General features: G+C 39.0%; 1 protein-coding gene across 1 annotated transcript in view; it reads right to left on the bottom strand.

Moving 5' to 3' along the window:
* Positions 1-26,144, bottom strand: part of GFRA1 (GDNF family receptor alpha 1) — a 157,593-nt gene that overhangs the window by 50,944 nt on the left and 80,505 nt on the right. Inside the window, exon 4 of the mRNA XM_032988676.2 lies at positions 15,122-15,461. Coding sequence (XP_032844567.1) covers positions 15,122-15,461 — 340 coding nt within the window. The remainder of the gene's footprint in view (positions 1-15,121; positions 15,462-26,144) is intronic.

Here is a 26,144-nt window from a genome sequence, read left to right as displayed (position 1 = left end):
TTCAAGCTCTCTACTGATCATTCAAGATGCCCTACATGTATACATAAATTTCTAAATATTGATAAAATCTCTACTTTGCTGGTGAATATATACTGTACCTACCAGGGACAGGCTGAGAAGAAATGGATTCCAAGTTCTGGGAAGAGATAAATAGCAGCACTGTGAAGAAAATTTGGGCAAGGAAGTCCTATGTCACTGCAGTGATTCCTCTCTCAGTCAATACGATAGTGGCTCAGATCCAGCCTTCTGAGCAACCGGGAACAAAGACAGTTTACAGTTTCTAAGGTTTTTACAAATTCTACTAATACCTGGATGAAGTCTTTTTTAGGACAGAATACAGCGTATTACATCTATCTAGTATGAAAAACCTTTGCATGGTAGAAAGAGCAAGCCTGCTGTATGTGCAGTGTTTTTGCATTTCTAAAACAAAGCAGCTCCTCAGATTTAAATTTCATTATTCATGTGACCACAAATAAATCTTTTCAGAGATGCAATTATACAATCAGCATCTTGATAATCCTGAAAACATTTCTTGCAATCATTTCATCATTCTTAAATGTCCAGTTCTCCCTTAGATTAGGTGCATTGGTCCAGAGATCATTTAATACATTCCTCTTCTCTAAATGTTTTTAAGGACTGATAACTATGGAACAACACTAGTCATCTACTACCCAGTCTGCTTAAAGAACTTATTTGTTGTAAACCCTAAAGAAGGCTAAAAATTGCTCTGCTGTTCCCTTTTGCATACAGCTTGATTTCTATGTTAATTTTTGAAGAATTTTTGTGGTCATAAAAGGTAATGATCTGACAATGTTGCAACATTTAAGTTTTCCTAAGACAAATATAGTTCAGATAGCTCTGGCCCAAGCATTACTGGACATCATCATACATCTCCTCCCTAGTGAGTCATCCAAACTTCATACTATCAAAGTTCTCACTCCCTCCTGAGCTGTTAATTGCACCTGATATTTAAGTGGATTCATTTCCACTGGAGATAAAGTTAAGGCCAGCAAATAAAAACAGAGACAGACCTCCATCTGCCACAAAATAACTCCACTGTTTTCAGCAAAGATCTGCTGATTAACACTCACTGAAGGTCTAGCCCCAAACATTTCCAGTAGACTGTCACTGATGAAAGTGTGTTCATCAGCAATACCAAAACAGTGGTACTGCAATTTATACAGAGAGACAAATTAGCCTAATTAGGAACCATAGAATCATTTATCTTAAGGTATTGCACATGATATGAAGAACTGTTTGGGTAAAAGAGACAATCCTTTTAGGGATGCTGAAAAAGAACAATCAGATGATAGCGGTCCTATAAAAAAATATGCATATTGTGTTAACTGTTCCTTCAGCAGGAAGCAACCTGTAGGTAGTAACTTGTGGGTAAGTGTCTAACCCATGACTGAGCAGATTTTCTCCAATCTAGAGAACAAACAGAGCTTGAAACATGTGCCTTCAAGTGTGCACAATTTTACACGTGCAATGTACATATATGTATCTATTTACTAGATGGCTGGATAGAGAGAGGTAGTTTTATATTGTACATAACATGTAGCAGGACCACATTTAAAAGGAACTATTAATTTATTTTTCTGTTGAAGAATCACAAATCCTCTTTGTGCACAACAGCATTACTGATTTTTTCCTTTCTCTCACATGAAAAAAGAGGAACTGAAGAGAACCACACAGAAATCTTCTTCCTGTGAAGGAAAAAAAAAAAAAAAAAAAAAAAAATCTTCTCTTTGTAGGGCAAAACCCCCACAAATTAAATGAGTCCTATCTTAGCCCCGGAAAATCTCCTCAAAGTAAACTGCAGATCTTCTGGAAAGCTTACTTTAAATATTTTGTATACCACTAACTGAAAAAATAAGAATAATCCTACTGGCAAATTCAAAGAAAATCTGCTCAAACAACAAACAGTCTTTCTGAGATGAAGAGAAAAAAAATCCCAAACCTGCTATCCTCTAATACTTTGTATTAGCACCAGTAGAATCATTTGTAAGAGTTAAAAATACAAAGAAACCAAAGTTAATTTGTTTTCCTTATGATAGTGGTTCTTCAAATACTCAGCAGGATAAATCAAAACTTTCAAATTTTGCTTACAAATAAGCTTTGTTAACAGCAGTATTGTGTTTAATCTGCATACAATTTTTGAGGCAATTTAATTTTATATTAGCACAGCCTGTTGCATAGGCAGCATTGATTAGGTTTTCACTATTTTTTATTCTGAAGGTTTTGTAAAAGTCCTTTGATGTTCTGAAATTATCTTTGATATTTATCAGTTCTCCCCCATAAAGTTGGTCAACTCAGCTTCAGTACTGGTGCAATATTTAGAAGCATGATACAAATGATGAAGTTGCAGAAGATTTCTAAAATTGCATTTTTAGTTTGGATCTGGTGTAAATCATGGCCTATTGGAAAGCAACTCTACAAACCAGATATATGAGTCCTCCTCAAGAAGCATCCCTATCGCTGGTCTAGCAGATGGTGATTTCTCTTCCTTTTTTCTCTCTGGCCGTATGCATCTTCAATTGCTGGTACTCAGGGACTGAGCCTTGAGAGAGAGAAATCCTCTCTCTTAGCCTTGCCTTTGCATTGGTGATCTTCAGACCATGGAAGACATTGAATCCAGATCTCCCACTGACTGCACACACGTATGCTGTGATGTCCAAGCGAGTGGTTACAACTACTTTCCAAGTTAGTGAATGCAGGGAGTGACGGCTGCTGTCCTCTGTGCTCACCTCAGTGATGTTAGGTGAAGTCTGAACATGCTTGCTGCCACCTCTCTTTACATAACTGATTGTGCTTAGGTACCTATTTATGGCTTGACAGCAGTAACATAAAGAGTAGGTAAATGCCAAAACTGAGTGACTGGGGTGACTACACTAACAAGTCAAAGCTGCTGTAGCGTCTAGACACCATTTGGCAGACACCATATAGTCATGTAAGGGAAGTGCTGCATCAATATTCAAACCAGAAAAGAAGTATAAATCTGACACTGAAAAAATTCAGACTAAGTCAATGAATATGTGTCATAGTGATAAATGACACCATTACAGAAAGAAAACAAGCCAAAATACTTGTTCTTCTTTTGTGGAGGTCAAATGAAGTTTCCTCCTCTGTAGCTACAAATAGTTCCCGTATAGCTTGGGTGGTGCTATTTCTGCTGGGAGGTAATAGTGGCAAGAGGGGTTGGTATGTGGCCAAACTAATGGCTTCATTGTTGGAGGAGCTTTTCATTTGCTCTTTGTTTCATAAACACACAGTGAGTGGGCAGCGAGAAAATGAAGTGAAGGCTACATAAGAAACTCTATCAACTAGTGAGATGAAAAAAGCCTTGGAGCAGCTCCATCACGAGATGACCCTCACAGCACCTAGTAACATAGCTTTGACCCATTTTTTTTGCATTAAAAGACAGTAGAGCTGTGTAGTACTAATACATCTCATACCTCCTTAGTTATATACACACACTATTGAACACCTGTGAGCAACTATAAATTCTGATAGTTTTTTTAAATGGTCATTTTTACATATCTTTATTAAGCAGCAACTCCATTAATTTTTTTCAGCAGAAAGGTTAGTTTTTCTTTGGTTGCCACCCTCCCTCCTGAAACAATGACAGTGTCTGGGCACTGAGGGCACTGTCCCTGACCACCCCTGGGGCTTTCCCTACCCAGCCTACGGCCCAGGACCCCATCCCAGCCCCATCAGTGCCGTAGGACCTCAGTCTCCAGCCCCTTGCAGCCCTGCCCTGCCCAGCCATGGGCCCCACTGTGCCAGGTCCACCCGTGGGCCTGTGTCCCAGCCTGTCCCCAGGGACGTGCCTGATGCACCGAGCTGCCCCACTCCCAGGCTGGGGGGGTGGGATGAATCCTGCCAGAAAGGTCCTGCCCTGTCTGTCCCAGGGGGGTCCCCATGGACTCCAGGGAGCCCCCGGCCCACGCTGCACCCTGACACACAGCTCAGCATTTGTACCTTTTGGGAAGTGGGAAGGAATGGTATAAAAGTAAAGATCTGATGGGAGATCATTTGGCGCCCAACACCTGAGTATTGAAAGCAGTTTCTCTCACATGAGCAGATCCAAATCTTTTCCAACACTGGCAGAAACTATTACAGGATCTTGGACAACAAATAACAGCTACTAAGCAAAAGAAGCTGGGTTTTATCTGTTTTTGCTTCTGTTTTGCTTTTTAAAATGACTGGCAGCCTAAACCCATGCAAATATTTGATTCTGCATTCGATTTATCTCTAAAAATTATGTTGTTCATCTGGACATAAAATACAGACAATTCCCAATTACTACAGGCAGCCTATTTGGACTGTGAAATAACTGGATACAGAAGCAACCAGAGATGACACAAGACTCACTCAGTTGCCTCCTAGCACCACAAATGCGTGCTCAGAGCATCACGCACAGACACGACAGTCTACCAAAGCTGGTTCCTGCAGCTGAGCACCCACACTCGACCCAAACTGGCTAGCTGACTGTGTACTGTGTTCCCCAGCATATCTGCCAGTACCTAAGTTATCCAGGCTTTTTGTTTACCAGGGGCCTTCTAGACATCTAGTGCCCCAGACAATGGAGAGCTAACTATTAGAAATTCAATTATGCAAAATGAAAAATATTTCCATCTATGCATATCTATAATTTAAAATTAACAGTATATTTTTTTCTACTTTTCTACTGACAAATCTCATTTTTCTGAGTAACAAGTGCTCTAAAGTAAACATACCTCACACCCATGTTCTATTATTGTATTTTATGCAAAGCAAAATAAAGTAAGTTATATACTATTTTCTGTTAATATTATCCTTTCCCCTTGTTCAAGTTATCTCCCAGAGATCTGTTAGATCTTTTTACACAATGTCTGCTACAGAAAATCAAAGAACTTAACAAAACACTAATCTCATAGTTTATGAATGTTAGGTAAATCCTCTAAGTGACTCAAGATTGTGCACGAGAGTCATTTTAATGTAATATATTAGGTCTCCTTCTGGTTTAAGGAAAACTGTGAAGCTTAAATGTGATTCTAAACAAGTATGATTTATTGCAATTGGGTAATATAAATATTTTTATACTTCTGACCTTTTGTGTAATAAAGCCAAATTTGAAAAATATGGTGCAAATCCTGGGCACAAGATAATGCAATAAAGAATTAGAACAGTGATTTTCAGATGCAGTGACACAAAACAGAATTTTCTCTTTCTGTTTGCAAAAAAATTACCTCACATCATTTTTTAGAGGCCTGTTTGAGAGAACATCTGGAAAGCATTCCACAGGAAATCAAACCTATATTAAATATGTTTTGTGGGGCTCTGTTTCCTTGCATTGATTTTAAGCATGTACAATGTGCTTCTGTCTTCTCAGTTGCAAAGAAAACATTTCTCTGAGAATCTTCTACAAAATTATAATCTGAACTGTCAATCTGTGATTTCTATCAGGGGATGCTGGTAAGATTTCTATTTAGCCTATCTGTCTCTACCAATGCTCTCCAATAACATGAACAAATCCACTAGCTGCTTTCCAAGTACTGGGAATTTGTATGTTTTAATTTTATTTCATTTCCTTTATGCTGTTTAATTTGAAGCCTCTAAATATAAATGACTTGTCATGTTTAAAGATGTCCAAGCCTCAGAGTGTCTCTCGATAGCATGTTACTCAGAAAAGAACTAGTGCATTACGGATAGAGTTGTTCTCACTTCATTAGCTGGGCAGACAGGAGTGTCTTTGAATTACAGGCTGGAAACCTAAGAAAATCATTGTCACTCTCAAAAAGCAAGCCAAATAAATTAGTGCCACTGCAAGTCCTTGAGTGTGCCACTGGATGCTTAGGTGTTTATTAACAACTATATTGTGAGTGCACACTGAAAGGATGTGGTTCCAAGTACCTGAGAAAGACATCCATAACAATAATATTCTCTGTAACTACTTGAATAAACTATAATAGAATGCTGTTGGCTCAAGCATGAAACTGTTGTGGAGCTTGGAGACAGAAAATAATCTAAAAACTCCAACAAAAATTCTCTCTTTACCAGAAAGGTTTCTGTTGGCAGATGCACTAGATCATCACATTTCCTAAAGTTACGTACGGATGCTTTTTGCAGAGGAAAATCCTCAGGGGCATTCTGGTATGTGTGGTGGCAGTCCTGAAGATAACAGCTCCATGTCCCCTTGTCAGAGATCTGACTGAAGGAAAGAAAAGGTTCCCAATGCGTCCTTGCACTCAATCCGTGTAGGGTCTGTAGGCAGCCAGCATAGCTGAAACTCATCCTGAAGCTACTCTAAAAACTGTTCTGACTTCAGGAGTAAGACAATAAATATAAAATCAGAACTACAGCAGATAAAAGCAGATTACAGTCTCCTCTATGTGAACCTTTTTTTCCATGTACAAAACAAGCCCCATCAAACAGTGAGTCGGAAAGTTCTGGCACTAGCAAACCAGTATAACATTGATCTTATTCAACATGTTTTACTTGCTTTTAGAAGCTATATGGATATATAATGCTAGCACAAAAAGCACTGATTAGTGTAAGACTGGAAAATAAACTATTTTTACCAGCTGAGGATGATGTGGCTGCCTTAAGAGAGTTTTTTCATCTCCACTATCAAAAAAAAAATGAACATGGACACCTGAACATGGAGAGCTGACATCCTGTGATATATCCACATATTTACAGATGTTGGTCTAAAAGACATTTCTGTTCTGAAGAGTATTTTGCAATGCTTCATGATGGATAGTTACTGAGATGTATCTTCAGCATTTCACAATGCCTAATTAGAAAAAGGGGCATCATAACTGAGAGGACAACCATTGTAATTTATGCTTGAACTAGAACAAAAGAAAGTGAACTGAACATTCAAATGATACAGTCAAGTATTAATTTAACAGAGATCTTAGTCATATGTGCTTTATAATAGAGAAGCTTGCTGTAATGGTTTATAGAATATGTTTGAACAAACATAGCATAAGCACAAACATGTGAGTGTAAGGTCATCTATTAATAGTCTTAGGCAAGGGTCACAGTCAGCTCACACAGAAAATCTATATTCAACAGTAAACACACACCAGAAAACTTTTTCTGTGTCACTTGCTTTAGAACCAGCAGATAATCAAAGAACAGGAAACATCCACCACCTCTGCCAAGAAGTCTCTGCAGATACTGGTATATTTACATCTGGCTTCCACTTAACAGTAGTTCCTCCATCAGTAACATGGTAGTGCTTAAAACATAATGAAAGCAATGTAATTTCTATTCAGTAAACACTGAAATGCTAAAATTTGAAAATATGCATGTAGCTGTCACTTGGTCTGTTGAGAAACAAAATTTTATTTTTAGTTCCAGTGCTTACATTTTCTTGCAGCTATTTTAATAGATGAACTGCCACCAGAAATATTCTCTCACTGGGGCCTGATGTAGAATGATATAAATAACGGTTACAAAGTCCAGCATAATGGAATGGTAAAATCAGTTGACATTCTTTTAATTAGCACTGCCTGAAGATTTACCTACACAGAACAGGAATAGCCAAATTCATCCCTGGAATAAATCCACTGAAGTCAGTGATGTCAGAGGAAGCACACTGGGAACAGACTTGATATAATAGCTCTGTTATTCACATTAAACATACAGCAGCTTCTTGCTTGTAGCATACACATGGTTTGAGGTAAATGAGAAAACATTTTGATTTATTAAAGAAAATGCTATTGTGTGATATATACACCCTTTCTTCGCCCCAGAAAGAGCACATTAGCCAAATGTGACTGGGTATACATTAAAAAGGATCAAAAATCTTCTCTTCACCAGAATTAACAGATTAGTCGGTGGAAACTACTGATGCAAACTGATGAATGCTAAACTGCTCTCTACACAAATCTCTCACAATTCAACAAATCAGTGGTAGCAGTACTCTTACTAGAACCCCATCCAGCAAAGCAAATAAGTGCTTGCTTATCCTTAAGAACATGAGTAGCTCCAAATTTAGATCTATATTAAAGTTTAATGACAAAATTAACTTCCCTAGTTTTCAATATTTTTGACTAAACATGGGTGAAACTGCTTCATTAATGTATGTAGTTTAATCTTTCCCCCATGATAAATGAACAAAGCAAAATAGGTCACATTTGCCCTGCTGTAACCCCCTTCCTGGCTCATCTTTCTAATCTGTAGTCTTCTTATTTCTTATATTATAAAGGCAGTTTTCCTTTCTCACTTAGAATAACAAAACAAGCCCTTTCAGACAAAATTATATACAGAGATGATGGACCACACTTGGATAATGCAAATGCCCCCAAGTTCTTAGAGCTAAATCTTACTGATGGCTGTGAGTACTTCAGCTGGCTGAATCGATTTTGGCTAAAAAGGGATTGACATGGAAGGCAGAGTATCTAAATATGGCCTATATATAAAACTCTAATAATTTGTATCCAAGTTTATTTTATGATTGCTGTATGTTCATATACACATCCTTTATTCTCTCTCTCACTTTTTCAACCCTGTAGACAGGTAATAATGAATATTCAGTGCCATGGTTTGTTCTTAACCTTCAAAGTAACCAGAAAGGACTAGCAGGACATCAGCCACTCCAGGGATGCTGCCAAAGCTACACCATGCAAAACAGAAGTCATCTAAATCAAATGGTTCTGAAAATGTTGAGGCATAACTTGTGTTTTACAGATAATGGGCACAAAGGAATTGCTCTCCCTTTTTGTGGAGACTGGCTTTCAGGAATCAGCAGAGATTCTAGGACTGAAGGGATGCTGCTTGGAGAGTTTCAAGCTTGCCTGACAAGGGACCTCAGCATAAAGATACTGTCTAGTTACTGCTTCTTGGAGCATAAACCCCTTGTGCATGACGCTCTCTTCATTGTTAAAGCAAAAAGCAATGTGAAAGTTGGGTGCAGGAGTAAAGCTGAGCCATTTTTCTAATTACTATATCCTTGTATCTTTGCTTCTTTCAGAGAAATGTCAGTCACCCAGCATGCTTTTAATCTTCAAGGCCCTCTTAAGCAGAAGAGAGTATAAATGAGGACTGGCCAAGCAGATCCTGGCACCACAGAATGAGATCCATCTACACTTTAACAGGAACAAAGCAGTCTTGTTTTGCTGGGTGTTCTGATTTTTGGATTCCAAATGGATTTGTGGATATGTTTTAAGGAGGAACTGCTTGATTCATTCAAAGTTTTATTCAGAGGGGAGAAATTAAAAATTACCTTTGTTTATTGGGGGGAGGGGAGAGTAATACTCTATTTTACACTGCTAATGAAAGGCATCAATGTAATGAATCATGTAAAGGACTAGAAGGGAAGAAAAAATTACAATATTGCAGCATTTTTTATCTTTAGTTTGCCTTGACTTGAAAGGGTTTTTGCTTATTTTGCAGAGACTGCATTAAAAATTTTTTTCCAGGCTAGCAATTCCCCACACACGTACTCCACTACACCATTATGTTTCCTCTGCAGAGCACACCAGCTTCTGTCCCACCTCCCCCCAGATCCCATTTTTTGAATTTTCTCAACTGTGATCATTCCTCACTCTTAATTCATTGAAATTAATTAATACCTGTTTGGTTTTTTTCACTTTAATAAATACGGTATCTCTAACAATATATACATATATGCATATATACCTGTATATAAATATACATATAAAAATCATCCTTCAAATTTGGGCTATGTTTATAGACGTGAGATGAGCTTGTGTGCATGCTGCAGTATATGGTCCAAAAGGTAGCTTTACACTTTTTCATATCCCACTTGGTATTTTGCAGACATAGGAGCTTTCCTGATGTCATGCACAGAGAGAGCAAGGAGGATTTGCGGGTAGCCTGAGCTCAGGCTAACCCTATTACACTGCAGACATCCTACATCTAGTGCAGGGTGACTCACGCAGCACACAAGGTTTTTCACCTCCTCCCTGACTCAGTCTCCAAACATACAATAAAGGCATAGCCTGCACATCTCTAGAAATCAAGTGTCCCCATTTTAATGTCCTTAACAGCTTTACAAAAACTATGTCGTTGTCCTGGTTTTTCATACCCACAGCAAAACAGTCATCTCAAGGAGCTGCCAGACAGCTTTGAGTGCCAAACTGATATAAATACCCCAGAGAGATGCAAATCCAGTTCTGTTATACAGAACTGTATAATGTTACTGTGTCCTTCATGAAAATATCCACTAAGTGTCCTTTTAACATGTAAAGCTAGAGCCAGTCTGAGACTGAGCAGTCAAGCCTAGTAGCTGGCCAACTGAATTGTAACCAATATAAGCTACAAGGCTGATAAAGTGAGGTAGCACCTGTGTTTTCCCTCTCGTTTGCTGAATTAGAGATGATCACTGGACTGTGGCAGGATATTGAGGGAGGAAAAGAACAATACACAGAGGAGTAGGTGAGGAAGGACTGTAAGTTGCTGTAATAGAATTCAAATGCTGCAGAGAGGCAGTGAAAGTCAGATAATGACTGGGAGATGTGGAAAGAGATGAAAGGAGACTAAGCAAGGGGAAGAGGTATGAGAAAAAAGGGAGAATGTGAGAAAAAAAGTAAGAGAAACCTAAGGAACAGAAAATTTGAGGAAAAGGACATATTTCTTCTTCCCCTATTCTGTCTCCCCCCACACATCCCTTTAGTGCACTCCTCCCTGCTACTTGTTAATGCTGTAACTGAAGAAGGCTCCCACCTAAAACAGGATTCTGGGCTCTCCCTCTCCTAAAGCAGGACAAAAAAGTATGACTGCACATTTGTAGCATCTCATCATAGACGTGCCTACAGTGTGTAACCACCTGCTCCTCTGGCAAATCTTATCCATAAGGGTGCATGGTTTGCAGTCAGTAATGGTACATGTCGCAGGAACAGCCCAGAAGTCTTACACAGAGAAGCCACTTTTACAAACAGGTACTGGTATAAAGCACCTGCAGATTTCACATGCCTTATGGAAAAGGAGCCAAGACACAGTGCCTCCCTTTCCATCGCAAATTGTCATTAAAAATGTCCAACAGAATATAAAAAAGGAAAATTAATTTCTTGGCAAGTTTCTTACATTTTCAGGAAACAGAAAGCAGCTGAGCTTTTGTTCTAGCCTTTACCATGGATGAATTGCTTTACACATGGATGAAAGTATTTGCATATTTTCACACAACATTCTTATACCTGTAGATGCAGGTACCTTTCATACAGAATTGAATGTGTGGTTGCAACAAAATTAAGAATGGATAGGACAAGTGACGAGAAAGTGATCAAGGGGTAAGAACACACCAGTGAGAGTACATTTATAAGATTTAGCTCTCTGAATACACAGTGACAAAACTATTGTATTTTCAGGGAGATGACACATCTATTGAAACCTAGTAGGACATTTCATTATTATCCTTCAGACATCCCATGAAGAAAAGTTATTAAAATATATTATGCAGCCATTTTTTTTTTTTCTTTTCCAGTATCAAATAGCTGTAGACAGCAACACGTGCTTTTTACAGAAATAAAGGCAAAACATTAAGCATAGTATTTAGCTAAAAAAAAAAGGACCAAACAGCTGTCTTCTAAAACTAGTCAAGAACTACTTTCTGGCGGTTTTACCTTAAAAATGAGCCTCAATGATCTGACCAACCATTATGAATAAAGTAATTGGTGAGGACAAGAAACATGCTGTTACTAGATTCTCATATTGACAAAAAATGACTCATTTTATGCCACCACTCTTTTCAGATCTTTGCAGCACATGACTGGATTGATGTTGTTCTTTTAATAAATAATGTGTCTGTATCATTATCATTCTGGTCAGTGCCTTATGAACATATCCAGGAGGAAGCATGCAAATTCACAACGCAGATTATTAAAAAGGCCAAACTAATGACTCACATTTTCATTACTCAAAGAAAATAGTATTTGAAGCACTGTTAAATGTGACAGTGGAAAAAAATGAAGAACACTGCCCTGCATTTACAGCAGAATGGTATTTTTAAAACATGCCAGTCAACTTTTCTGAAGTTTAATTGGTGGCTGAAGTGATCAGAACAGAAGGTTTCATTGAGGTTTGAGCTATTCCAGGACAACATCATTGGTGAAAGTTTTTGACAGTGTATTGACTTTCCTTAGAAGTTTTGTTTATGTTCATAATAAAAAGGAACTCTATTGGCTTCTTTTTGTTCTTTGTGTTTTTGCTCTTCTTTTCAGTGAGCATTGACAGGCATGCCTGAGAGACCTCAATCATTTTCAAAGCTGGTTATGCACTGGGATACAAGTAGAGGCAGCAGAAAAATGATAATGAAAGTGAACCATTCAGTACTCTGATGAAGTTGAAAAATTAAGACTATTTACGTAAGTCAGAAATTACTTACATTTCCTGACATTTCTGGTCCCTTTCTCCCTCAATTGAGAGTTTATGTTATATAACAGATAGATTAAAGAATAAAAAAGAAAAAAAATATGCTAAATGTCCTGCCATGTCAGTTAGTGATACCTGCAATTTGGCCAAATTGCTTCTCTAGTCTTAATATAATTTCAAAAATAGATTCAGTGATATGTGCATCCAGGACAAAGCTTTTAAAGAGGATCCAAAACTGAATGTTTAAATACTTGTTTGCACAGGCCCAGTTGCTATTTTATAGAGAGTATGGGCAGATTCAAATCTTGCATTTCTGAGTCAGCAGCAGTCATAAACCAAGGTACTTTCAGAAACCCTTTAGAACTTGTCCCCCTTGTCTTAACTAGCATTATGAAGAAGCTTTAATAGGCACACAAATAATAGTTTCTAAATGACTCTGTTTCACAGTAGGCAGAACATATTCTCAAATTATTCTCTCATTTAGATACTCTTTCTGATTTCAAAATGAAATAGAAATTATCAGATCTAGAATTATGTGCCTACTGACTACTGGTTTTAATTATTCTAAACGTATCTGGAATTACTACATAGACTGACATGATCAGTGCCAATACTTTCAGTAGCAGGAAGGAAATCTCCCCTTTCTTTCCTCCCCTGCCCAAGTCCCTGTTTTCCTGCAGGACGAGGGGAACAAATTACACCAATTCTAAGTGCACAACAAGTCATAGAGACAAAATGTCTTTCGCCTTATTATGGACAGGCTGAAATAGCTCTGCTGCTGATTCCTCCTCTCCATGACAGTAGACAGGGAAGGTATTAAATACACCAGCAGTTTAGACAGCCCAGGAGGTATCAACACTTATATGAGATGACTCTCAGCAACACATCAAGCTTGCTTTACCTCCGGGCATAGGACCTAAGTGCTGCACTCACTGACTGCCCCAGACCCTGCAGGCATTTGCCCACCCTCTGCCTTTAACCAGTGCTGCCCCTCACCCTCACAGCCACATCTCGCTGAGCCTTGGAAGAGTCCAAACTTTTTAATTTGGGCATTTTAAAGCAAAAGAAGCCACAGGAAGAACCTGTAAAGAAATCCATTTTCACCCCAGTGAAGGCTGCAACTTAGGGCAATGGGAACAGACAATTTACCAAGCTTTCCTCTGCAGCGTTGCAATGGAGAAAGCACAACACCAGACTCGAGAAGTCCAATTAAACAAAACACCATTAAAAACTTAACTGCTGAGACAACATTAGATCAAAGCTGACCAAAGGAAAACACAGCCATGAGACAAGTAATGTCATTAATTTAAGCAAGTAATTTCTGAACACTGCAACCTGAATAATAGGAAGAACTTTCCCTATAAAACCCTCTCTCGCATTTTACTGGCACTGTAACACACTGGGCGTTTGGCAGAAAACACAGCAAAGATACTGTAACTCTACTAATTAATAGGGTCCTGTGTATAGGGAAGGCAATGTATACAAGCAAAAAGACTAATGGTACAACATGGAAATGGAAAACAGGTGTTTCTGAGACTATATGTATCCAGCTTTCACAAACTGCAGTAGCATCTGCTATGAAAGTGCTGAATGCAACTCACTGGACTAAAATGAGAACCCTGCTCTGATTTAAATCTGACCAAATTTGGGTCAGCAGGAAACTGGATCCAGATTTCCCCCGAGCCATCAAGGGTAGGACACTGTTCACCTCCTCACCTGTGAGGAGCAACTTTCAGGCACATCTGAGGTGCTATGGCTGAATGTTTAAGATTAGAAGTGGAGATCTCATAAATAAACTTAACACTAAATATTATACCAGGCATATATAAGTACTTATTAAGATTTATATCGTATCTTCAGCATCCTTGACATTTTACAATAGTGTTTATTTCCTAACTTGTTACATCACAGAACTGGATAATCTACAAGGAATTCACACATTAGAAATGAGCAAGATTCTTCTGCATAACTTTATAAATATGACATTAGCACAACGTTCTAATATAAACATACACAATGCTAAGCAGGAATAAGGGCAGAGGAGGTCCTGTATGACACTGGTGTGTGACAACCTGCAGGGAACTGGCTGAAAGCAAAAGGACCCAGTTTGTCCTGTGAAGCAGCGCTCTGCAGCGCTTCTCCAGGCTGAACACGCAGAGGGAAGCAACTGGGAATTAGGTAACTGAATCCATGACCCTCCAGCTGTATCAGCCCAGCTCTCCTGTCAGGGGAGAGGCAATAAAACAATTCCAAGGCTAAAACAGCTCTACGAAGATAGTGGGATCGAGTCTACAAATGTGGACCCCTTTTTTTTAATGAAGAAAAACCCCATTAATAGTCTGTGTCTTGTGATCATTTATAAAGTCCAACATGTGGCTTGTATACACATTTATTAGTGCTCACACGTAAGATTACAGTGACAATAAATCCCATTAAAATTAAGAATTCTATTTTCACCCAGCCACTAATGGGACGTAAAAATCATTCTGAGACATCATTCTATAGAGACACCTAATGAAAATGTTTCCAAAAAAACCCTGTAAAAATTAAACTGGGGGTTTAAAGATTCCTCTATAATGTGAGGGAGTAGCTGTGAACAGTTTTGGAGAAGGCACACACTGTAACCAGATGCAGGCTTTTGTTATTCTATTAAGGATGTCAGGGGCGTTTGCTTTTTTCCCTGACTCATCCTTTTTTCCTAGTGGATATTCTGACCCTTACTCCTGGCAAATCCAGCAGTACCAAAAAGTTCTTTCTGGTACCTCATTAATCACTCCCCTGCCATGTGCTATCTTACCTGCAGATGTAATTCTTCTTGCAGGATTCTTGTAAATTCAGGCAGTTTGGTTTCTCCCTGTCCTCATATGAACACACAGGAACAATAGTCTGCCGTCTCCTTTCTGTACAGGCTACGTCTCGACAGGAGCAGAAGAGCATCCCGTAGCTGTGCTTTGGGGGAACTTTGTCAAAAAATAGCCGGAGGGCCTTATGACACTTCCGCTTGTTACAGATTTCATTAGACGTGCTGCTGGTGCAGGGGGTTATGTAAGCAGATCTGAACCTCTTGCAGGTATCATTTAGGTTACAAGCTTTTGCTGCATCCAAGCAATTGTTCCCCTTTGAAAGTACTGGCTCCACTAGAAAAAACAACACAACAGCAGTAAGAAATGCGTCACATTTATATTGTGCTTTGATGTTTGTGTTTATTTCACTGTTAATGAGATCCTGATTATATACTTGTTGCATACGAATCTTTCAGTGCCAGAAACTGCAACTAGCCCTTATGTTTCTTAGGGTAATGATTTAACGAGTGAACACGGGCACAGGCATTTGTTAAGATCAGAATGCTGGCAAATAAATGATGATTACAGCAGGCAGGCTGTACTTCATCTTCTTAGGAGAAGATATGCAGGATGACTATTGGGTAAGACTTGGCCTCACTAAAAACTATTAAAATCGCTGGTATATTGAAAGGGATACCTTTGGCCCATCACACAAGAACACAGTGAGAACATGTTTACAAAAACTCTGGTTTTGTAAAGTTCTGACATTTTTCATTTTTTCCTTGAACAGTGTGGCATTCAGTGTCTACATCAGGTAACAACACTGAAATGTAATTTGCGTACTCTGCAGAATATAAAAGCCACATGCTTGTTAGTACAGTTTTGAATGTAGCAAAACAGCCCACCCAGACAGAAAGAAAAGCAGGTGCAGCACCACTCTAAGGCCACTCACAAGGCCTGGAAGCACCATGCTTAAAGACACTTTTGTAAGATCTACAGATGCTCCCTGAACCCTGGAAGTTTTAAGAAGCTTACAAGTTTTGAAGAAACTGACATAGAATTAACAACGCCTGAAAGAAACATTTTAAAACAAAGAGTACGTCTCTCTCACACGCACACTCTACAAAAAGTTATAGAAAAAATTAAACTCAGATAAAAGTTAAGACTATAATTACACATTTAATTTTGTAATACATTATCCAGATATTAAAACCCAATATATGTTTTGCTTGAAAATGAAGGCAACTGGCATTAGAATGCAAAATTCAATTAAGAATAATCATAATGCTGCTTTGGATATTAGGAATGCCAACACCACAGAAAATACATTAACTTCCATTGCTACAGAAATTGCAAGCTGAACAACATTTTACAAGTATCTAAAACTCTGCAGCAACCTCTTCAGGAGCTGGCCAAAGATAAAACATCTAAAATGATCTAAAGCTCTAAGGTCCTCTTAAAAATAGCTTTTTTTTCTAGATCTTCTACCTTTTCCCCAAAACTCAGTGCAAGGCCCTTCTACAAGTGCAACTCTTCTCCGTTCTCCTACCATTTGTCACTCATTGAGAGATGATAAGGACATTAACTTTTTATCTTTTTCCATGGCAGGAAAAGATGGTGTAGGTTGGCTGACGTTCTGCAGTAAGGTACTGCAATTGCCTGAACTGACTGTGCCCAAGAGGGGCCTTGGTGCTGGTGCACACTTCACATTATACAAATATATCACCTGCTACTATTCCATTATCTTACCTACCCAGAAATAATGAAACAACTAAGTAGCATTAGATTTGTTTTTCACTCTAGCAGTATGCTGTTACTATGTCCAGTGGGTTTGTACACGTAACCTTTGTACATTTAACATTCACACTCCAAGTCCTTCTCAATCTCAGTTTTTGCACAATAAACTGCAACTTTTTGCTTCTTATCTTCATAAATTACAAAATTATAAACATGCAATATTTGACTATAAATTAACAGATCCAATCATTTCTTATAATAGCAGCCTACCACAGCTTAAGGAAACCAGATGAAGAAGAGATAAAATATCCAGAAAAAGACTTATAAAATTGTAACTTTTTTATATAAAATGTTGTAGTACATTAACATACACCTATAATATTAACTATGAATTCTCAAAGTTTTTTTTAATACAGTATATAGAATTATATGTTTAGTACAAATATAATTACTATGTAATCTGCAGGGTATATAATTATGCAATATATGAATAGTACATGCTAATTACTATGTGATTGCAAGTAATTACATGGTTATTTGTGCCTGGGAGTCAACTGCTGAATTCCACTCTAAAACAAAATTCTGTGGAAGAGCTCTGAATGGGGCATTGCAATATGAACAGATATCAGCTTACTGTATATTATAAAGCATGCTTTAAAAAATTGCATAATGCAATAAAGCACCTCTTTTCTGATAATCATATAAGTGTTTTCCATCAAGGGTCCAAAACGCAATAAATGCTGCTATAGAACTAAAAAACACTGTGAATACGAACACCTCAAAAATCAAAAGGGACAGGTTAAACAATCTTTTTAAAACGCAGAGCATAGGCCAATTCACTGACAGTACAAACAGCAGCTGAAATTATCCTGGATGAAAGCTGATTTAGGTACGAATTGTTCACAAACAACAGTTATGCATATTCATATATTTCATGTGATTTTTATCTACTCAAGACACATATTCCCCTACACAGATTCATAGAATCACAGAATTATAGAAGGGACCTAAAATACCATCTAGTTCCAACCCCCCCGCCCTGGGCAGGGCCCCCTTCCCCCAGCCCAGGGGGCTCCCAGCCCCGTCCAACCTGGCCTTGAACCCTTCCAGGGAGGGGGCAGCCACAGCTGCTCTGGGCACCCTGGGCCAGCGCCTCACCACTTCACGGAAAAGAATTTCTTCATTATATCTGATCTAAATCTACTCTCTTTCAGTTTAAAACTGTTAACCCTCATCCTATCCTTACATTCCCTGACAGAGCCCCTCCCCACCTTTCCCGTCCCCCCTTTAAGCCCTGGGAGGCCGCTCGAAGGGCTCCCCGGAGCCTTCTCTTCTCCAGGCTGAACCCCCTCAACTCTCTCAGCCCGGCCTCCCAGGGGAGCTGCTCCAGCCCCCCCAGCATCGCCGTGGCCTCCTCTGGCCCCGCTCGAGCAGCTCCGTGTCCTTCTGCTGTTGGGGGCCCAGAGCTGGCCCCAGCACTGCAGGGGGGTCTCACAGGAGCAGAGGGGGAGAATCCCCTCCCTCGACCTGCTGCCCACCCTGCTCTGGATGCAGTCTGGGGCACAGTTGGCTTCCTGGGCTGTGAATGCACATTGCTGGCTCACAGTCAGTTTTCCATCCACTAATATGCCCGCATCCTTGTCCTCAGGGATGCTCTCAATCCACTCTTCACCCAGAGTGTATCTCTGCTTGAGATTGTCCCGACCCATGGGCAGGACCTTGCACTTGGCCTCGAACTTCTTGAGGTTTGCACAGGCCCACCTCTCAAACTGCCCAGGTCCCTCTGGATGGCATCCCTGCCCTCAGCGTGTCAACACACCACACAGCTCCGTGTCACTGGCAAACTTTCTGAGCGTGCACTCAATCCCACTGTCCATGTCACCGACAAAGATGTTGAGCAGCACTGGTCCCAACACCGACCCCTGAGGAACGCCACTCGTCACTGCTCGCCACTTGGACATCGAGCCGTTGACCACAGCTCTCTGAGTGCGACCATCCAGCCAGTTCCTCATCCACAGAGTGATCCACCCATCAAATCCACGTCTCTCCAGTTTAGAGACAAGGATATTGTGCGGGACAGTGTCAAATGCTTTGCACATGTCAACTCTGAACAAGGATCAAGTTTTTTTTGGTTTTTGTTTTTTAAACTAGCACTGGCTGTAACACGGCATTTGCCTTTTCTCTTTTGATATATATGTCTATAGCTATTGTTTCTGTAATATTTATCATCACATCATATAAATTATTTTTACCTTTTAAAAACAAAACTAACATTCAACACATGAGAGATGCAACAACTGCATTTGAATTAAACAAGACTGCCTGAACCAACTCTTCTTATTAATGCCAACTTCTCACAAGCTTTTAAATCATGTTTTAATGAAAACTTTACAATCCAGAACACACATTATGCTTTATTTTTATTGCGTAAGTACAACATAATTATTCCTAAATCCTGTAGTAACTACAAACAGTTAACAATACCGAGAGCGTTTCTGAGGATTACTTACACAGCAGTAATACATAAGGTCAAAATTTCACCCAGCTTCTGTTCTGCAAAGCTTAAATTATTAAGAGAGGCAGGAGTTTGGCACTTACTAGGTACTGACTACGTTAAGAGCAAATGGATCTAATCCAGTGCAACTTTTCCTGCCAGCATCCTTTGGGAAAGGCTTGTGTAAGGAGATTCTTTTTCAGTTCCCCCCCTCTCTTGGGGCACTTGGATATGGATTGAGAGCAGTCAGAGCAGCAGCCTGGGACAAGTAATGATTCCTTCCCACCACCATTTCCCCACCCTGAGGTTCCTCTTCTCCCAAGTCTGCATTGCCTTGGGCCCATTCTGGAAATCTCTGCCAAACCGTGCAGCTCTCCACTCCTGCCAAATCACTGCAGACTCCAAGGTAAGTTACTTCCAGGCAGGTGATAAGTGATACCTCATGCCTGCGTGCGAGGCACTGGCTCCCACCCGTGGCAAGCTGCCCAGCAGAACAGATCTGCAAACGTCAGGGTGCTGCCTCCCAGCAGAAGTCACCAGCAGCTGGGAGCTGCTGCACTGCTACGGGCTCTACCCTGATGCAGTGCAGGCAGAGTCATGGCAGAACACAGCCAGAGCCACGAGCTGCTGCCTTGGTGGGAAAGCAGCAGTTCCCAATATCCATAGTTAGGTTGTCTCAGAATGTCCTCCTACCAGGCAGTTTGCTGTACACTATGCGCAAAAACTCTGGGACAGCAACAACAGGCTTACTTGACATGGATCTACATGGCATTAACTTGCCTCTACATGGATCACCGGCTCACAGCTTTTCTACTGCTCATGTAACACATGCATCCAAGTAGTAAGTTTTTTTCTGATAAATTTTACTGATAAAAAGCAGGCCATGTATTATAGTATAAGGTGTAATCACTTTGATATTTGTTATCTCCTGAACGCCCCCACCCTGGTCCAACATTTTTACAGCTGCAGCAGTTCTGGGCTCAAGCTCCCATACAGCAGCAGAAAGAAGCCAGCCAAATGCTCCAGTCTTTTATCCAGAGATGTTTCTAAAGTTTTAATAGGGCTTCCTGTGCCCTGTATGATCTTCCTTATGCTTCACCCTCTTTCCCAGTCTCTTCACCTTAATCTTTCATCTTCCTTGCATTTCCATTTCTATTTCATTTCCGCACCTACTGAGCCTTTGGCTGTCTCCTCAACTCCTGTTAACCCCATGGTGCACAAGAAGGGATTCTCAGTGGATATTGGGAGCTTCTTATTTGTGCTCCTACTAGATGTAAAGAGTGAAAGAACTATTACTTGTTCTATAAGATTCTTATTAAACAACAATAGACACTTAGTTTTCAATTTTCTTACAGCACATAGAAAGCAATTTACTGAGGTTGCCATTAAAATTACCATTACTATTTGCAAGTAATTAGCATTATTAGGTTTTTTAGGGGTTTTAGTGAACGGAATGCTGTAAAGAGAGCTGTAAATGTTAATGTGATGGAAGACAAAATTACAAAGGGATAGAGGAGACCACATGGGTATGGGCCTGTTCCAAGGCAGGTACAGAATATGGCATGTAGGAACCAAAAACTGACCAGATTAAAGAGGAGAACCATGATCCCTCTTTAACAAAAGTGCTTCTATGGGATTCACCAAAGCACTTCTGCTTTGTAAGAACAACCGATTAAAAAATAAGGAGCACTTCTGCTTTGTAAGAACAACCGATTAAAAAATAAGGAAAGCATGGGAAATACTGTCATCTGCATCTTAATGGATTCAAATGAACTACCATTTTCCTGGACAAATTATTTCTAAACCCAAATGGCAGAGAAAAAACAAGTCATCCCTGAGAAATCATGAGACTGATACACATACATGCTACTCTGAGGTTCTACTTTTCTTCTACTCAGCATTTAATGAACAGTCGGGCCTACTTCAAAGCTTTTCCATAATCATAACAAGCAGGTGCTTTACTTTTTAAATTAAAGCTAATACATTAGCAGCTATAACCGGGGCTTTCAGAGTACTACCAAGTATGACAAGATGCATGTTGAAATTACAATCAATGGCAGCAGTAGGTACACCAGGTGACAAGGACAAAACTGGCTCCTGTGTGCAGAAGGGCACACCCAGGGCTAGAGCAACAAAATGACCTAAACAAACAGAACTGCATAAACTGAGACTTTAGGTTCCTAAGACAAAAGTTGGAACAGTTTACATTCCTGGCCACTCATATAAGTCTTTGTAACAAAAATTCCGCACAAAAAAAGTCCCTAAAACTTTTTTCTGAATACACCCATATTGGAGGAGATAAAGACCGTCTCCTGTCCAAGCCCTATCAAGATCAAGAACATTTACATTGCTTAGTATGAACCAACAGACATGATTTGGAAGTGTACATCACTCAGCTACCATTTTATGCACAACTGCTATGCCCAACGTTTTTTTCAAAACACCCTGGCCTTTGTTTTTATGAGATTCCACTGGTGAATCTTCAGTCGCGACCTAAAAGACTTTGGTTCAATCCCTTCCTTGACCTGGAGACTCAGAACCACTGTTCTCACTTCCCATAACAGTTCTCAAACCACCACATTATAAAGTGTTCTCAAGAAGACACACAGGAAATAGTGCAAATTGCAAAACACAAGAGAGAACATGACACTTCAGCCCAAGGATGAGAGCTCTCCCTGGAAGGCAGATTGCTGGGTTCTGGCCTGCACCCGGGAAATAGTTATTTCTCTTACAAGAGCAATGACGGGAAACCAGGATTCCCTCCCTGAAGATGACTCTGTTATTTTTAAGTCCGCAGAGGCATGATTTTACTTGTGCTCTCTTCTAATCCATTCCAAAAACACATAACCCTTTCTATACCACATCTCCTCCCCTTCCATCCAGACCAACCTACCGCTTAATCCATAAGGTACCCTCCCAGGCTTTGTGAAAACCCACAGAGAAGAGAAAGAGGGCAAAGGCATCCCACTTCCTCAAAGACTATTCTGATCACTAACTTAATGACTAAAGCACCATGGCATCTTCTGCTAGGTGCCCATTAAAAAAAGAGTGGCTCTCTACTCTCAGGAGCATACACTGATAGCTGCACGGACAGATGCATCTGCCTGAGGCTGTGAATCTGGCTCCTCAGGTCCAAAGTCCTCCAACTAATCTCAGTTTCTGTATTTCTTACTGCTTATCTAAACCTTTATTGTGCAGGGATTTTTGTTGGTTTTGGGTCTTTTTTTTTTTTAGGTTGGTTGGTTTTGTTTTGGTTTTGATTTGTTTGGGGTATTTTGGGGTTTTTTGTTTGGTTGGTTGGTTGGTTGGTTTTTTTTTTTTTTTTTTTTTTTTTTTTTTTTTTTAATACAGTATTTCCCGTGCACTTTATAAGGATTCTGAACATCTTGCTAAGGATTTTAGATATCACCTGGAAGCAGGGGTTCCTGATTTTTAGGTGGATAAATCTATCTCTTGCTCTGTTCCTGGAAGTTTAATTCTACTAAGAGGGTCACATGCCTTATGTGCTGCATTTTGCATTGCCCAAGTTCACCACTGGATCTGGGCTCTAATACTTAGCAGGACTCTTGTCTCCGTTTAAAGTTAGATCCTGCTACCTTTAGTTAAACGTTTCCTCATCCATTCCACAGACACTGCAGATAAAGATTACAAGAGAAAACTCTTATGCTGGATATGAGTTGATGAAAAGGGGAGAAGTGATGTCTTATGATTTCCTCTGATACCTTCAGTCTTTCCTAGGGAGGAATGGGGAAAGGTTGAGCAGAAAACTCAGAGGTGGCTGAGGGACATCGACTTACAGGTTATGTAAGAGGAAAGTCTTATAACCCTACAGTGAACTGGTTTAAATTTTTGTTCCATGAGAGCAGGGAGGGAGAGGAAACGCTGCCCCTGGCACTAACAACATTGTGGTCTGCTCCCAAAATTGTCTTCACTTAAATAAATATCCTGATCACTTTTGTGCTACAAAGCTAATGAAAGATTATGCCAGGCTCCCTAATTTTCCAGGTAGCACTGAGGACAGCAGTTTTGCATTATATGCATGTCAGCATAGTTAAATCCATTTTATTCACCAGAGTTATTCTGAATTTTCAATAATCTAAATTCAGAAATTTGGTTCTTTAATGCTACTTTTACATCTTCAGTCAAAGGTATCTCACATAGGAGGCATAAACGTATGAATAAAATCAGAGGCTGCTAAACAAACAAAGTTCCAATTGTTGCAAATTGATCCAGTCACTATTTTTCACATTATTGCACCAATTATTTCAGTTCTATCCTAAAAAGCTTTAGGGTATAAAGGTCATTTTAACATATCTACACTGTACTAGTATTAAGGATGGATTATGCATGACCGGGACCATATACAGAATGTATTTTTTTCTGATGGAGTGATCTCAGTCTTTCCATATACAATTCATGCTCTGTACTGTCAGAGGCTGGTTTTGTGATGTGGAAGGCTATCGCCACTGTTTCAGCTGAGTTCCTCTAATTAATTTCCCCTTAAAATATTCAAAGTGAAAATGTGTTACTGCATATGCTCTTCTGTTATATAGTTCAGTATTTTATTATTAGCTAAATACTAAGTCAACAGAATTGAGAAAGAACTAGCACACACAGAAATACACAATAAACCTGTGAAAATATTCAGACCTACACGGTTGCCATGAGAAGTGATTTACTGCATGCAAGTTCTCAAGACACAGTAAGGGACTGTTTACCAAAGTCATGCCAATTTACAGGGTAACTTTCAGCATTTCTTTTTATTAGTGCAGAATTGAATTCACAACTTGTTTCCTCTTTTCCTCCAACTTGATTAATTACCGTGTTAACATAACTACTGTTCTCCTGCTTATAATGGGCTCCCTCTAAAGTGCTGCCCCAGCAAAATAAACCAGGAGAAAGCTTCTAGCTCTTTGCTCTAGCATTGCAATCCTTTCTAATCTCACTATTTTTTAAATTTATGTTCCATTCCAATAAAACTTGTGTGAATATTATAGCAAATCAGATAATACAAGGTTATGACCCTTGTAATTGATCCTTCAAGGTTCTTTTTGCCTTTTTCCAGTTGACGTGGTAAAAATTACATTTAGATGTGCTTGTTGACACTTGAGAATTCACTTTGTTGGTCATATACACTGTTTCACAGAGATCACATTACATAATGATGTATTTCTAGTGCTTTATTTCTTCTATACCTACAACCCCATTAAGCTGTAAGCAAACCTCCCATGGGGCTGTAAGACTACAAGTATCAAGGGGGTAATGCTCCCATACTCTTCAGAGGGAGTATAACTGCAGAAAATATTATGTGAAGATACAGTGTTAAACATTAGCTACTACTTTAAAATAGATTCAAATAAAAATACTTTTTAAAAAAAATCATGGCTTAAAATAATAAGTTAAATTACCATTTGTAGAAAAATACACATTTTCATGAACACAGACCATGTACGCCAGCACTAGAAATCAGTTATCTGTAGCAATGGTTTCTGTATCACATGACCAATGGAATAAAATGATTAATTGGACTGTCTCAGTAAATGCAATAATTACACTTTTAATTAACCTTTTCAACCTCTTGCACCTTTTAGTTTTCTTATACATTAGATTTTTGCAGTTTTCCAGTTATTATGCTTGACTAAGCTTAAAACAATGCAGAGTTCTGTTAGAAAGATAAGAAAAACAATTTAAATAGCTCTTACTCTTCCTAATAAGAAAATACCACTGATACTGTCATCATAAGGGTAGTTATAAATCAGGTGGAGGACAGACATTCTGAACTCTGTGGCTACGTTCCCACCTAATTTTTGTTTTGGCAGCACACTGTTATTTAATGGCTCTGGCTACCAGGAAACTAGCTTTTGAAAATTCTTTCTCAACCTAGTTATAATTACACCATATAAATCATACAATGATCAATTATAATAATCTTAGCTTCATCCATTATTTAAACTTAGCATTTGAATCTACACAGCAGGAGTGCAGGAAATTCCAAAGTCCTCCTCTGCTCACTAACAACTGCTTTATTCCTGAAGTCGTGCCAGTTACAGAAAAGAGGGGGCCAGATATGCTCGTAGCTATGACATCAAAACCTGAAATAACCACAGAGCTCGGACAAGGAAAAGTTTTTGGCTCTCAATATAGTATTTTTTCTAACCAAACTACTTCTTGTTGTTGCAAACATATTCAACATGGGATTTTGCTTTCTTTACATTTGTGCACCAAAATCAGAGGAATTCTACAATTACACTGACAGCACAGTACATTCTTATTTTAAAATGGCCTAGATCTTTCTCATATATATGAATACAGACACATTTGTATACACACATGTATAGCTACATAGAATGTTTCAATACTATTTGGATTCATGTCTCATTTCACAAGATAGCTACTTATATATTTATTAATAAACATGAGAAATAATCCAAATGTTTTTGTCTAACTTAAGTCTGATTCTAAGATGTCTGAGCTCAGTGTGGTATCAACAGTAAGCCTGATGGAGGGAGGAAAGACACTTAAAAGAAATTAACTTTCACAATGGCTCAAGCAAAACATCCAAACATTTTTCAGAAAAACTCTAGAACTATAACTGGATTTTGAATTATTAGCAAGTGGTTTTAGAGCATTTTAATAAACTAGCTATATATTTTTGACTATGCAAAATATTAAGCTTATGATTATTACTCTTTTGTACCTTGTCTTATTTCAGTCTCAGCCATAGCATATGCTATAAAATGTAAACACAGGGTCTGTTTTGGGGTTTAGTATTTTGAAATTTTCCAACATGTATCTTAAAGTTTCAA

This window comes from Tyto alba, unplaced genomic scaffold (genome assembly GCF_018691265.1).
Source record: "Tyto alba isolate M040663 unplaced genomic scaffold, T.alba_DEE_v4.0 Super-Scaffold_1, whole genome shotgun sequence".
Classification (NCBI taxonomy): Eukaryota; Metazoa; Chordata; class Aves; order Strigiformes; family Tytonidae; genus Tyto; species Tyto alba.
This window is presented reverse-complemented; position numbering and strand designations above follow the sequence as displayed.